The sequence below is a fragment of the Hipposideros armiger genome, unplaced genomic scaffold, assembly GCF_001890085.2.
Source record: "Hipposideros armiger isolate ML-2016 unplaced genomic scaffold, ASM189008v1 scaffold_107, whole genome shotgun sequence".
NCBI classification, from domain to species: Eukaryota; Metazoa; Chordata; class Mammalia; order Chiroptera; family Hipposideridae; genus Hipposideros; species Hipposideros armiger.
The window spans coordinates 3,650,671-3,665,722 of record NW_017731457.1 but is presented as its reverse complement, the minus strand read 5'-3'; the positions used below and the strand labels follow the sequence as shown (position 1 = coordinate 3,665,722).

General features: G+C 52.9%; 1 protein-coding gene across 1 annotated transcript; it reads right to left on the bottom strand.

The window, feature by feature from the left end:
* Positions 1-5,398: 5,398 nt before the first annotated feature.
* On the bottom strand, positions 5,399-14,031 carry MYL10 (myosin light chain 10). Its single transcript, XM_019646838.1, has 7 exons — positions 13,921-14,031; positions 13,570-13,662; positions 12,985-13,060; positions 11,985-12,089; positions 8,380-8,458; positions 5,905-5,953; positions 5,399-5,588 (listed from the first exon to the last, which is right to left on the bottom strand). The coding sequence occupies exons 1-7, from the start codon at positions 14,029-14,031 to the stop codon at positions 5,490-5,492; spliced, it is 612 nt and encodes a 203-aa protein (XP_019502383.1). The 3' UTR covers positions 5,399-5,489.
* Between the last annotated feature and the right edge of the window lie 1,021 nt (positions 14,032-15,052).

The window sequence follows — 15,052 nt, the reverse complement described above, 5'->3', positions numbered from 1 at the left end:
GCCCAGAGCCTGTAGTGGCTAGTCATGGAAGCTGCCTCCAGGGGTCTCTGCAGTGCAGGATCAGCTCTCTGGGCCTCCCGGACTTGGGTAAATGTTTCCCAAGAGCCAGGTCCTGTGCAGGGTGCTGAGGATACAATGACGGACAAAATTCAACCTAATCCCAGGCTTACAGCCCTATGGGGAAGACAAACACCACTACATCTCCCCAGTGAAAATGCTTGGTACCATGGACGTGCACAAAGGGGATTTGACCTATTCCAGGCCTGGGGATATGATGCAAAGCTGGGAGAAGAAAGCTGAAAAAGGGTAACTGACAAAGGAGGGGGTGGTGCCAAGTGGGATAGTGTTCCAGGAGAAGGAACAGCATATGCAAAGGCCCCGTGGCAGGAGGAAAGGTAGGACACTCAAGGAACAGAATGAAGCTGTGCAGCTGGAGCCCACAGCCAAGAGGACAGTGGGGCAGGGGGAAGTTAGAGAGGCCACAGGAGCTCTTGTCCCTTTAAGAGGGTGATTCCAGGTATGACTCAGGAGAGATGATGTGTCCATTAACATGTACGCTCCCCCCAATTTTTCTCTGGCTTTTGGGAGCCTCAGCCCCCACCCCCAGAAGGGACAGCTCTAGTAGACCACGCCAGCTGCCTAGAGAAGAGGAGGACCTGGGGAAACCCTATCTGGGAGTCTTGTGGAGCCAATCCAGGTATCTCTTGAGAATGGAATAGGCAGTCATGGGGACTGAAGGCAGAGGGTAATGGGCCCAGGTCAGGGGCAGCCATTGATCCCATAGCTGGAGAGAGAGGGGCCATGAGCAAGCACTGCTGTGGAGACGACAAGAAAGACAGAGACCAGGGCCTGGAGCCACCAGCAGCCTCACAACTGGCCTGCCGCTGCCTCCTACCTTCTTTTCCCTAGGCCGCTGGAGCCAGGTCACAACCCAGAGCCCCCTGAAGACAGAGGTGGGCCCTGGAACAGAGAACGTATAAGTGGATGGATGTCTGAAGGATGGAAAAATGAGTTAGCAAAGACATGGCTCCCAGTCTTCTCTTCTAGGCTGCACGCACGGAGCCCCTCTGGCCTTCCCCACTGGTCGCCCTGTGTCCTCGTGGAGCCAGGCCACTACAGGGCGGGCATAATTAGGTGTCAAGGAGCAAGGCAGCCAGAAGATGCCAGGCACGCGAGCAGGTGCCTGTGGTGCCCCCTCCCTCCAGCTTGGCTCTAGCCTGGTTCCTTGGGATACAAACAGGTCTGATGAGTTCCTAGCAGCTGAATCCCTGATCTCCAGGAAAGCTGTACTCTTAGAAAGCAGAGGGAGCCAGGCCTGGACGGAGGGAGGGCTCTTTCTGAATACTCCCCTTCCTCATCCTTGGGCCTTCCCCTCCCTTGCTTGCAGGCCTTTTCCCCTGTGTCCTGAACTCCCCCTCTCTCCCCACCTCCCCCAGAGGGAACAGGAGCTCAGGAGGGCCAGAGACCAGGGAAAGGACCTTCTTGTCGTGACCCCAAACACAGTCCCTGTACCCACATCCCACTGCTTTGGGTGGCCGTGTCAGGTAGCACTTACAAATGCAGGCTCAGAGCCAGGCTCTCTGGGTTCCACTCCCAGCTCCGCTATTGACCTTGGGCAAGCTGTGCACCTGTTTCCTCCCCTGTCCTCACAAGGATAAGATGAATAAGAGCACATGCAGACCTTAGCCTGGGGCCTGGCACTTCGGATCCCATGTTGTTGGTATTTCTCCACCTGATCTTCCACCTCATCAAATCCTCCAGTCCCGGGTTCCCACCTCCCAGCCAGCTGACCCCACCATCTCTGCCTGGTCCTCTTCCTGATCTAAGTGCTCAGAGTTGCTTCATGGCCTCTTCTTGTCCCACTGCCTGCTCTCCCTGTACTGGCTCATACAGGCTCACACTGGCCACTACTTCCCTCAGCATCCACCTGCTTCCCGAATCTCACCACCTCACGCTCGGCAGGCCCCAAACGGAACTCAGCCTCTCTCCCCAGAGCCATTTCTCCAGAGTTCTCTGCCCCAGGGCATCATGCCATCAGTCACCAAAGCTGAGTCTCATCATACCCATCATCTCCACCCTACCTTCTGACCATGCCATCTTTTCCCTTCTCCTCCCTCCCTCCCTCCCTCCCTCCCTCCTTCCCTTCCTTCCTTTTCTTTCTCTTTCCTTCTTTTTTTTTCTTCCTCTCTATAAATATAATAAAGGGCATTAATCGCACAAATCTCAATTATACAGCTCGATCATCTTTCATATGTTTATACCTAAGTACCCACCACACAGATAAGACATAGGGCATTTCTAGTTCTCATAAGTTTCTCTTGTGCCCTTCACTCTGACCCCAGAAATAACCATTATTCTGCCTTCTAACTCCATAAATCAGTTTTGCCTAGTTTTGAATTCCACATAAACGGAATAAAAAAGTATGTACTCTTAGACATGGAGATTAACCAACTAAAAATGAGAGTCTAGAAATCAACCCATACATCTCTAAGCAACTGATTTTTGACAAGGATGCCAAGACCATTCTTTGGGGGAAAATAGTCTTATCAACAAATGGTGCTGGAAGAACTGGATACCTACAAAGAATTAAACATAAAAAATAAGATGGCTCAAAGTCCAAAATTTAAAAGCTAAAACTATAAAACTCTTATAAAAAAGAACAGGCATAAAAGAATACTATTAAGAAAATGAAAACGCAGCCCACAGAATGGGAGAAAATATTTGCAAGTCATATATCTAAAAATTGTCTAGTTCTCCAGAACATACAAAGAACTCTCACAACTCAACAACAAAAAGACAAATAACCCAATTTAAAAATGGGGAAAAGAAACTGAACAGACATTCCTCCAAAGAAGATATACAAATGGTCAATAAGAACATGATAAAATGCTCAACATTATTAGTCTTTAAGGAATACAAATAAAAACAAAACGAGATACCACCTCACACCCACAAGGATGGCTATAATTTTTAAAAAGAGAGGAAAATAACAAGGGTTGGTGAGGACATGAAGAAAGTGGAGCCCTTGAATATTGCCAGTGGTAATGTAAAATGGTGCAGTCACTTTGAAAAAGGTGCTTTGAAAAGCTATTTAGCGGGCTGGCCGAGTGGTGTGATGGTTAATAACTGGCTTGGGATGCCAGAGGGCCCCGGTTCGGATCCCACATATGAGGGCCAGTGACACTGCCCTCTACAGCTAAGATGCTGAACAACAGCTCAGCCTGGAGCTGGGCTGCTGTGAGTTGCCGGGGACGGCGTGGGCTGCAGCCCCTGCTGCAGTGGGTTGCCATGGGCTACCGTGTGTAGCCAGCAGCCAGCGTGAGCGGCCAGCAGCCAGCGTGAACGGCCGTCCAGAAGCCGGCGACTGATCTGCCTCACCAGGGAAGAGCGCAATGACGGTGCCAACTTGGGCCAGTGAAGCAACATCCTTTCACAACTAGACTGAAGAACAAAACAGCAACTTGTCTGTTCCCCTTCCCCCAATTCCCCAGCACTGTTCCCATCCCCCCAATTCCCCAATAAAAATCTTAAAAAAAAAGAAAAGAAAAGCTATTTAGCAATTCATTAAAAAGTTAAACATATACTAAACGACCCTGCAACTTCACTCCTAGATATATGCCCAAGATAATCAAAAACATGTTCGCACATAAACTTGTACATGAATGTCCATAGCACTGTTATTCATAATAGCCAAAAAGTGGGAACATCTCAAGTGTCCATCAAGAGATGAATAAATAAACAAAATGGGGCATAACCATACCATGGAATATTATTCAGCTACAAAAAGGAATAAAGTACTACAACACAGACAAATCATAAAATGTTATGCTAAGAAGCCAGACACAAAAGACCATATATTGTCTGATTCCATTGATAAGAAATGTCTAGAATGGCAAATCCATGTGAAACAAAAAGATTGCTGGTTGCCAGGGACTGGGTGCAGGAAGGATGGGGAGGGACTGCTAGTGGATTTCTTCTTAGGTTGATGAAAATGTTCTGGATATAAATAGTGGTGATGGTTGCCCAACATTGTGAGTGTACTTAATTCACTCAATGCCACTGAAGTAGATACTTTAAAATGGTGAATTTTATGGTATGCGAATTATATCTCAATAAAAAAAGTGTTTTAAGGATACTCATAAATATTTTTAAAATAAATAAAGTAATCTCTCTTTTGTGTGTGTATGTTATGCAATAGATGACAGCATCTCCATGTTGTCATGTGTATCAGTAGTTTATTTCTTTATTATTATTATTATTATTATTATTATTTTGCTTGGTTTTTATTTTTTTGTTATTTTTTTTTGTAGTAGTTTATTCTTATTGCTGTGTAATGTTCCAATGCACAAACATATCATTTATTTATCTGTCCTCCTCTTGATGGACATTTGTCTTATTTCCAATTTGGGACACTTATAAATCCATAAATTTTTACACATGTCTTTTGAAGGATATATGATGGACATTTTGGGTGGTACATCCCTAAGGTTGGAACTGCTGGCTCAGGATATGCATAGATTTTAACTTTAGCAGGTAATTCCAAAGCGGTTGGCCCATTTTACACTCCTGCTACCAAAATTGTTTGTTCCATGTCCTCACCAACACTTGGCATTGTCAATCTTTTTAATTTTAGCCATGGTAGGCATGCACCGTTTGACAGTTTTCATTTGAGTTTTCCTTATGAGGCATGAGGTTTTTACAGGCCATTTGGATATCCTTTTTTATCAACTACCTGTTATATTTGTTTCGGTTGTTAGCTTTACATTATTGATGTGTAGGATTTTTAAAAAATATATTTGGGGTATGAGGACTTTGTCAAGATCTATTCTTGCCAATATGTTCTCCAACCCTGCGTCTTGCCTTTTCACGTTCTTCATGCTGTCTTTTGCTGAGTGGGAGTTTTTAATTTTGATGAAGTGCAATTTACACACTTTCATTTCCTAGTTGGTGCTATGTGTGTCCTGTTTAAGAACTCATTGCCTACTTCTTAACCATCCCTTGAGTCCACCCTCTGGGTCTCTCCTGAACTGTGCTCCCACCCCAACTCTTGTCCTTTTCACTGCATGATCTTCCCGCCAGGGACAGGACTGTCTCACTGCTGTGTACCCGGGACTGGCACTGGGTCTGGCATGTAATATAATAGATGCTCAATAAAAGCTTCATAAATGAAGGCAGTGTCCTGTGGCCCAGCTGGGGATCATTAAAACTGCCAATTAGTTCTAAACACCAGCTCATCAGGAACATTTGAGCAAAGCCAGGGAAGTAAAACGTTTTGGAAAAACCAACAACATAGGAATGTTTAGCTTTCTCTCCAGCCAGAGCATTAATCATGAGAACTCAGAGCTTATTAGCATTATTTATTCTTGCTTTGCCCCCAACCCACAGGGCGAGGAGAGCCTTTTCTTCAAACACATTGGCCTCAGGGGCTCCCTGTGGCTGGCCCCCGCCCCCAGTTTCTGCTGCCTCTGATGGGGGAGGTTCATGATCTCCTAGTCCTTCTCTTCGCCATGTGTGATGACGTAGCACAGGTTCCTGTAGTCCAGGTTGCCACACACATCTGGTGGGAAAGCTGCAAACATCTGCTTGATCTGGGGAAGGAGCAGGGAGTCAGCCTGGACCAGGGCCAAATGGGGGCCAGAGCAGGGGGTCACCCAAGGAAGTCTGAGTGCAGCTGGAGGCATCACGGTGGAGGGCACAGAGGCCAGGTCAGTGGGCCAGGGTCCCACAGCCACCCCATCCTTCTTGTTCTCATCCAGGGAGTTAAGGGAGACATCATCTTAGCATCTAAAGAAAAGTGATCTGGGTGGGGAGGGGTTGCGGGGTGACTGCTGAGAAGTGTTGGGCTACACCTCCCAGGAAGACTCTTAGCAGCGCTGAACGGCACCCTAAAAAGCCAGTGCTTACCTCCTCCTCACTGAACCGGTCTGCCTGGGTCATGAGCTTCTCCTTGATGCTGCTCAAGGGAGAGAAAGGGTCATGTTCAAGAGAGGGCCACCCTGTGTGTGGACACACAGATTCCATTGGTGATGAGGGAGGTGAGCTGGGGGTAGAAATCCTGGCCCAGGAGGACACCAACGGGGGTAGGAGGTGGGGCTGGGGCTGGCCCTACAGCCCTCAAACAGCCCATGGCCTCAGATGGCCCCCTCAGCTCTGAGCCTCAGTTTCTTCCTTTGTAACATGGACTCTCAGTATCAGGTGGGGACCAAATGAAATGACCTTTGGGGCCACTCTGATGTCCCATTGTGCACTAGTAATCAATTTCAAGGTTACTGATGGCAGCCTCTTTGTCTTGGTTCTAGATGCACTGCTTTCCCAGTTTGTGATGGTTGTTGACAGCTGCAGAGGGCTCTACAGCATGCAAGGTGCTTACACCTAGCCCAGGAACGGGAAGGCCTATCCAGGTCCACGTTCTCCTGGGCCTGCCCAGGTCTCATTTGCTCCTCATGGTCCTGGGAAATGAGTACCATTGTCCCCCTTAACAGAGAGGGAAACTGAGGTTCTGGAGAGGTAGGGTGGGGCCTATTCCCCTGGGTGGTTCAGGGGAGTGGCATGACAGCTGTATCTGAGGCTGTGCTGGGAGGGACTGATGCCTTAGGAACTGGGAGTGGGGGTTCGGGGGTGAGGCAGAAGGCTCTCAGGGGGAGCAGTGGGCAGGAATCGGATCAGAGGGCTGAGCCGGGCCCTGAGCACCCAGCCTCCTATGGCGCCAGCATCAGCAGGCCATGCTAAGGACCAACGCACATTTTCCATTATTTATATTACTACAGGACAGTCACAGTTTCCAGCTCTCCAAGCTGGGGACTTTCACAGACTCTGTTTCAACTAGAGCCTCCTCTGTGGCCTGCCTGGCAGGCAGCCACGTCTTCCAGGTCCCATATCCCCAGGGTGGCGCCTTTGATTACCAAATTGGGTCCCCAAAGGGTTCCTCCTAGTCCTGGCCTCGAGCTGGTGGGAGTGAAGGTGAATGGCAGTACAGGGGTTGGTCCAGGCTACTACAGGAGATGCCCCGGTGCCTCCCTCAGGCCCCCAAGATGGGAGTGGGAACTATAAACCTGAGGAAGGAGTAAGGGAGAGGGCTACAGCCTGGAGAAACCTTTATCAGCCCCTCTCCTGGGGAGTGTGTGACTCACAGCTTTGCGGGTGGGGGACGGTGAGAATGTGTGAGAGACCAGACCCTCCACACCTCCCCACTGCCCCCCTGCTCTCTCCCACCCCACTTCCATTAAGTGATAATTCTAGGGCAGCAAAACTAGCCTCAAAGCCAAGCCCTGAGGCATCATGGTAATTGATCAGGAAGTCTATGCCTGGGGAAGAAATCTTGCCTGCCCAGGGCCACCCACAGACCCCCGCAAGGCCTTGGAGGCTCTGAAGGGATGGCCCAGAGACAGTTCAGAGTGGTCAGCTCAGTGTCCCTGCCCCTGGGCAGGTGGCCACTGCCCTGCCTGTCCCTGTTCACCACTCTTGGCTCTCTGCCCTGTGTTCTCACTGGGCTGAGGCTCCTGGGCATAGCAGGAGTCAGTGCCCACCCCCCATAAAAACAGCCCAGTGGCCCACTAGACAGCTGCCCACAGCCACCTCACTCTCTATGCCTCCCCAGCCTAGCTTGTCCCTACTCAGGGCTCCATCTCCATCCCAGTATCCATTCAGGCCTTAGCTAACATCTGGCCCATTCCTCTCCCCAGAACCCTGAGTCCCATTGGCTCTGGACTCGGGTTTTTCACTTACCTGCCCACTCCTCTGCATCTTAACAGCCAAGGTCTTCATGGTGGTTGCAACCCTCTCCTCTCCTCCTCCAGGCTGGCCTCCATGTTGCCTCTGCCTAACTCCTTCTCAGGCTCTCATATGCCCCCAGGGCAGAGCCAGGACCAGGGCCTGGTGAGTAAGCTACCCCACACGGGCCCTGCCTGCCTCTCTGTGCTCAGTCTCCCAGACCCCACACCCACTGACACCCTCCAGCCACAGTCCACTCCTCCTCACCAACCTTGCACATGCCAAGCCCTGGCCCTTCGCTTGCTATGTTCCTGCATCTAGAATGCTCCACCTGCCCCAGCCTAGGCGTCCTTAGTCACCCCTCAAGGCCCGCTCCTACCCCTACTCCCCCTCGCCACTGGGAAGCCCTCCCCTTGTGACCCCACACTCCCTGTACACTTCCACACAGAAATGGGGGCACTCAGGCCCAGAGAGGGGAAGGGACATCAAGAGATGGCTGAGCTGGGCAGGGCAGTGGCTTCCTGGCTCCTGGGCAGACAATGCCTGAGCTGGCTGAGTTCTGGGCAGAGAGGAGGCTGGGCTGTCACCCACATGGACCCCACCCCAGCTCCTTTATCACCTGAGCCTTTGGGGTGAGAAAAGTAAAAATGGAGGGTAGAGGGGACTTACAAATCAGCCTTGACGAAACCTTTCCCTTCAGTGTCGAACACCTTGAAGGCATGAAGAATGGTCTCCTCTGGATCTGTGCCTAGAAGCAGCACACACAAGCAGGGAGAGTGCCCGGATGAAGAGGGCAGTCAGGGGCTGGGCAGGGGCTGGGCAGGGGCTGGGGGTGGGAGGGTCGTGGGAGGGTCTCATGGCCCCTACAGAAAACACTGGCTTCGGAAGCTTTCTCTTCAACTTCCACTCCACAGTCAGAGCCAAGCCCGCTTGAAGCAAGAGAAGGGTGGTTTCAGGGAAACAAGGAATAATAGTAACAGCCAAGGGCACTGTATGTAGTTATGCACAACCTGCACAGCTGATGCTAAGGCAGCAACACTAGCCTCAAAGCCAAGCCCTGAAGCATTATAGTAATTGGTCAGGAAGTCTACGCCTGGGGAAGAAAGCCTGCCTGCTCAGGGCCACCCTGAACATGGAGACCCCAACTAAACACTTACTATGTGCTTAACCCTCCTGATGATTGGCCCGGTTTCACAGACAAAGAAACTGAGGCTCAGAGAGGTTAAGTGACTTGCCCAAATTCTTGCAGCTGATGCTGCTGTGTGACTAGTGAGTTGAAGGGGCAACTCTGAGGCTTTCGCGTCACCCAAGATGTTCGTTCATAAGAGGCTGTGGTTGGAGGAGAAAGAGCGCTGCACAGAGGGCTGAAGGCTGGGGCTCAGGCAGTAGCCCTGGAAGGGTCTGCCAGATTGTCTCAGCCAGAGGCAGGCAGATGGGCCAACAGGCTGTGGGGTGGAGGGCAGTAGAGGGGGGGAGTGGGGAGGAGCAGTTCAGGTTTTGGCAGTTTTATAGCATGGGTTTTGGGGAAAGATGTCATTAGAAGAAATGGCTCTATTACCACCACGAGATTGAATACCCAGCCCCCTGGTTGTACAGATGGAGAAACTGAGGCCCACAGAAAGAAGGGTTTCGTCCAAGGCCTCACAGACTGTGTGAATGACAGCAAGTGACATGGTGACCCATAACTTGGTGCTTTTTCCCCTTTGTCACACTGCCCCCCACTCATGGTGGAGCAGGGGATGTCCCATTCCTTCTTTAAGGGTCACCTGTGTCATCGATGAAATGGAGACAAAGGTAGTGTTTGCTGCCCACCTTCCAGGATCAGTTAAGATAACATACAGTTAATGGTAAAGATCTGGACAAACATTATTCGATCATGGCCGCAAACACATCTGCGTGCCCTGTACCCAGCGCCATCCTACAGCTCCACTGTTTTATCCCATGGAACCCCCAGAACACCCCGCGTGGTAGGTATTGATTTCCCCAGTTTCTCAAAGAGGAAACTGAGGCTCAGAGAGACTCTGTTACTTGCCTGAGGTCCCCACTAATAAGGAGAGAAAGGGTTTGAAGCCAATTCTTTGGGGGCTCCAGAGCCCCCTTGCTTGTTCTGCTACTCTGTGCAGCTGACCATCAGACTGGGTCAAGGTCAGCTGTGTCTCCCCCATCAGACTGCGTCAGGGCCACCTATGTCTCCCCAATCAGTCTGGGATCTCATCCAAGACAAGATGGTGTCTGGGTCATTCAGCATCTCTGAGGCTGGCCCAGAGTGACCAAGCCTGGCCCAGTGCTGGCCCCACAACCAGTCTGCTCTGTGGACTGCTAACCTCATCAAATGGGCGCAGAGTGGCTGCATTTCCCCACCGCTATTGGGAAGCTTATGACAATGTGTCCTCGTCCCAGTTAGAGAGCTGAGACAATGCCTGCCCCGGCCCCCAGCTCCTGTGCCCACACCTGGCCAAGCATGCAGGCTCAGCCAAGTTCACATGACATGTTCAGTTGGAGCCCCAGTCCCGGCGCCCCTGCAAGGGAGAAAAAGTTGTAGCCCTACAGCCCCCCTTTGGCCCTGAGTCATTCCTCTTAGCTTGGCCGTAGACCAATGAGAACTTCGGGCCTCCCTTTAAAGTCCCTGGGTCACTGGCTGGAGTCACATGTGCCTTTCCCCGGGAGCATGCCCCTGCCCTTGGCCCCTAGGAGGTGGTCATGGTCCTGGGAACAACCCGGAGTGCTGCCCGGAGGTGGGCCTAATGGCACTTGTGAGTTAGCTGAACAGCCCCAGGCCCACAGCCTGGCCCCGCTCCAGCCCTCAGTTTCCTCATCTCTAACACCACCGGAGGGTGGGGCTGTTCGGTCACAGGTCAACTGTTGGCCACCTTCTAGTCTAGAATCAGCCAGACAATCGCACGTGGAGGCTCTCATACTTGCCGGCAGGTCACAACCCATGAGGGTATTATGATTTTTCACCAAATAAAATCTGTGCTGTTTGGCAGGATCACCCCCATAGTGGGTTGAATCATGGCCCCCAAATGATATATCAATGTCCTCACCCCCAGAACTTGGAAAAGTCACCTTACTTGGAAAAAGGGCATTTGCAGATGTAAAGAAAGGATCTTGAGATGGAGAGATGATCATGGATTACCCAGGTGGGTCCCAAATCTTATGACAAGTGTGCTTTTAAGAGTGAGGCAGAGGGAGGCAGACAGAAAGAAGTGGGTGTAGTGGATCACAGAGGCAGAGAAGGGAGCGATGCAGCCACCAGACGTTGGAAAAGGCAACGAGTGTGTTCTCCCCCAGAGCCTCTGAGGGAGCAGAACCTGACAGATTTCAGACCCTAGGCTCCAGAGTGAGAGAATACATGGCCGATTTTCCAAGCCATCAAGTTTGTGGTCATTTGTTACAGCAGCCTTGGGAAACTAACACGATCCCCATTGTACAGAGAAAAACCTGAGGCACAAAGAGCAGACAAGCCTTGCCGAGGTCACCCTGGGTCAGTGCGGGACCAGATCAAGCCAAGGCAGGGAGGACATCAGGCAAGGGCACCCTGAGGGTAGGGTGGTTACAAGGCCCACCTCCCAGTGCAGCTGCAGGCCAGGCTGGCCCTTCCCTCTGACCATGGAATCCTTGAACCCAGGGGACATCTCTAAGGGGCAGGGGGCAGCTCCTCATGGCCCAGAGAAAAAGGGACAGAGATGCCCAGACCCCTGCCCCACCCCAAGCCCCAGACCTGATGCTGTTTCTCAGAGGGTGCAGTGGTTGGAGCCAGGAGTTGGAGTTAGGTTCCATCTCCACAAATTTGATGCTGGTGCACCTGGAGCATGTGTGCTGACCGCTTTGAGCCTGAGTCTCCTCACTTGTGAATGAGGCCCCTCCATCCTTTCCCTGGGAGCTGCTCTGGGGTTGGCCCCATTCACTTCCAGAACACCAACCCCCATACCATCTCCCCCTCTCGCAATGGTTGGTGAGGTACAGCAGGCAAGACGAGCCTAGGGGTAGGGAGGTGAAGCTGGGAGAGTGTCCTGATGGTGGACAAAGGGCTTTCATACAAATTGTCCTGCTGGGCCCCTCACAGCCCTGCAAGACAGGGTTACTACAGTTATCCCCACTCTGTGGGGCAGAGGTGGAAACTGAGGCAGGGCTGGTAAAGTGTGTGTTCCTGGGGGCGACACCATGCTCCCAGCTGGGGTGTGCACTGTTGAGGGACACGTCCACACACAGGGCCCAGCCTGCCCGCACCTGCTTACCCCTTCCTCCCCAGGGCCACCCGGGGCCTCACTCACCCTTCAGCTTCTCCCCGAACATGGTCAGGAAGACCGTGAAGTTGATGGGCCCAGGGGCCTCCTTCACCATGGCGTCCAGTTCTTCGTTCTTCACATTGATGCGGCCTGGGGGAGGGGAGAGATGGGGACACCCAGGAGCACAATGAGGGTCAGAGGGGACTCTGCCTGCAGACAGCCCAGAACAGAGCACAGGCCTATGGAGTGTCCTGCAGCCTCCCAGCTGTACCAGCCACCTGCCTCTCACTCAGTCCTAAGGCCCCTCCCACCTCGGCACGTTCAGCCAGTCAGCATTGGGCTGTCCCCAGCCTCGCTGCCTCCTGCCACCACCTCAGCAATTTGTTTGTCATCCTCATTTTACTGATGAGGATACTGAGGCCCAAAGAAACTGAAGCTGAGGTGCATAAGGGCAGGAAGACCTGGGCCTCAGGCTCATGTGCCCCAGGAGGGGGCAACTGGCTGCCTGGAGGTGGGGACTCTGGGTTTCATCATGGTCCCAGGGAATGAACAGATTTCTGGGAGCTCAAAGCTCAACGCAGACATAACTTGGTTCTCCCCCTTCTCCCAACCTCAGCTGCCACACACACCTAGTCCATGAGGCCCCCTTTAGGCCCCTCCCTGGGTATTATAGGGCAAAAGCCTCCCCTGGCAGCCAAAGCCTGGTACCCTTGAGACCTGCACACATCTCCAGCCTCTCCCCAGCCTGCAGTGTCTCTTGACTCCTCACCCCAGCTGGGCCTCCCACTCCAGACCTTTGCACAAGCCCGTTCCCGAGCCTGAAATGCCCTCCCCTCTTCCCTGGAGAGCCCTCCTCTAATACCCAGGAATACTTTCTGACCTCCCAGGCAGCAGCTGCTCCTTCCCTGTACCCCCAAATGGCACACAAGCCCCTTATACCCACTATGCCTACTGCCTTGGCTGCCCCCCGCTGCTCACTCTTTCTGGATGGCCTGGGCTCGGCTCTGCTCCAAGTCCCAAGCCTCTCTGGCTACTGGTAACTCACCCAGGGCAGCAAAGGTGTCCCTCAGGTCCTCCTTGTCAATGAAGCCGTCCCGGTTCTGGTCCATGATGGTGAAGGCCTGGCAGAGACATGGGCACTGAGCCCATCGACCTGCCCGAGCCCAGCTTCTCTCCCAGGAAAAATCCCCCTCCCCAGGGGCTGTCCTACAGACTGCTGCCTGGGAAACCTCGGCGCAGGTCCTCTGGCCACCCGGTTACCCCGCTCAGTGAGACACCAGCATGAGAGCGATGGCTAACCCACACCAAGCTCCCACTGCCGGGGCTTCATGCCCACCCTTCATTTCATGCTTACAGCAATCCCCTCTCACAGAGACAAAAACTGAGGCTCAGAGAGGAAGGAGTTGCCCGGGGTCACACGGGAAGCAAAGGCTCAGGTAGAGAGGGGCCAGGACTCCCCAAGGACAGCAGGCACCTCTGCAGGTTCAGAGGCATGCAATGGTGGCCACTAAGAACAGCTACAGCATCACCCTCCAGGGACTGAGGGGTGACCCCATGCCTTGCCAGCCCCCCAAGTGATTCATGCACATTACATGAGTCTTCCCAAAGGCTCCAGGTCACACTGACCAACCTCTTTAAACTCCTGGATCTGGGACTGATCAAACATGGAGAACACATTGGAGCTGGCCCCACCTTCTGCTCGTTTCCGGGCTCTTCTCGGTGCCTGTGAGGTACCAGGGGAGGCCTTGCAGAAGCCCCTTCCTTGGGAGGTCAGCCATTCACCACCTCCCAACCCTCACGCCTCATCTCCCACAGTGTCATGTCACTGTCCTGAATGACACACCCGCCACCCTCCAGCCCGAAGCAGACAGACAGACAAAGCTTTTAATGAAGCCTTGCAGGTAAGCAGGGTGGTTTCCCAGCTCACAGCAAAAAGCCTGCGGAGCGCCCACCCCACGGGGCCAGACAGCTGCTTCCTGACCTGGGCCCCCGGGCTCCGGAAGGTGGGTGGTCTGCGCCCAGGCTGTGAAGCAGAGAGGGGCATCTTTTCTAGCATCAGACCCCAAATGGGGCTCATCTCCTCTCCTGCCATCCTCCCCAGTGTTCTTAGGATAACATTTGGGCTTCTCAACGCTGTAAGGTCTATCCTTTGTCCCTCTCCCAGAGCTTCCACCCCTACCCACCTAAGTCCCCCACTCTGCCCCAAACCTGCTTTGAGCTTCCTTCTCTCCAACATTTGCTCTTGACATTCCCACCCCCTGGAATGCCTTCCCTGCTTTCTATTTGATAGAATCCTCCTCCAGGCTCAATTCCTCTGCCGTCTCCTCCGAGAAGCCTTCCCTGACCCCCAGGCCAATTTATTATCACAGATTCTTCCCTTCCCATCAGTTTAGAGCTGCCACATCCTGTAGCATGCCTCCCACACTATCCTGCCCTACGTCTGTCTGTGTCTGGCCATCTCTGAGGTCCCCTGATCCAACCAGAGCCTAGCTCAGAGTGGGGATCGGTTTGGAAACAGCTGCCCAAAGCTCAGAGGAGAATTCCCCAGCAGGTAGGGCAAGCGACCACCCGTGGGATAATTCCAGGGTCTCTGGCCAGCCTTCCTGTCTCCACATGTTCCTTTCGGGATGTCATGGTGCCCGAGAGTCCATTATTGGGCATTCGCTGAAAGCTCTTGGTCTTTAAGAACCCCTAAGGAGGGGCCTTTCCTTCAGCAGCCATCACTAGGGCCCCCATGTGCAAGGAGTCCCCAAACTGGCTCAGAGGTGGAACAGATACAGGCTTCCTGCTCCCATCCCCCCACCCCCAGCTCCTGCCTCCACCTCAGCCCACACCACCCTCCAGCCAAGCCCTGTCTACCCATCCCCAGATCATGGGTTTCCTGTGCGCCACCCAAGTGCCTGTGTGGTCTCCCCTCCCCCCAGCTCACTCCTGTCCCACCACCCAACTTCCCCCACCCCTGCACTCTCCCCCACTTCCCTCTGGCGCCTGGGCTCACTTCAGGAGCAGTAGCACCCGGCTGACTTATAATTAGCTTTTACTGGGTGCTTTGTCTCCACTAATCCTTTGAAAGGGGGCTGGCAGGGCAGCCAGAACGTTATGATGCTGTAAAA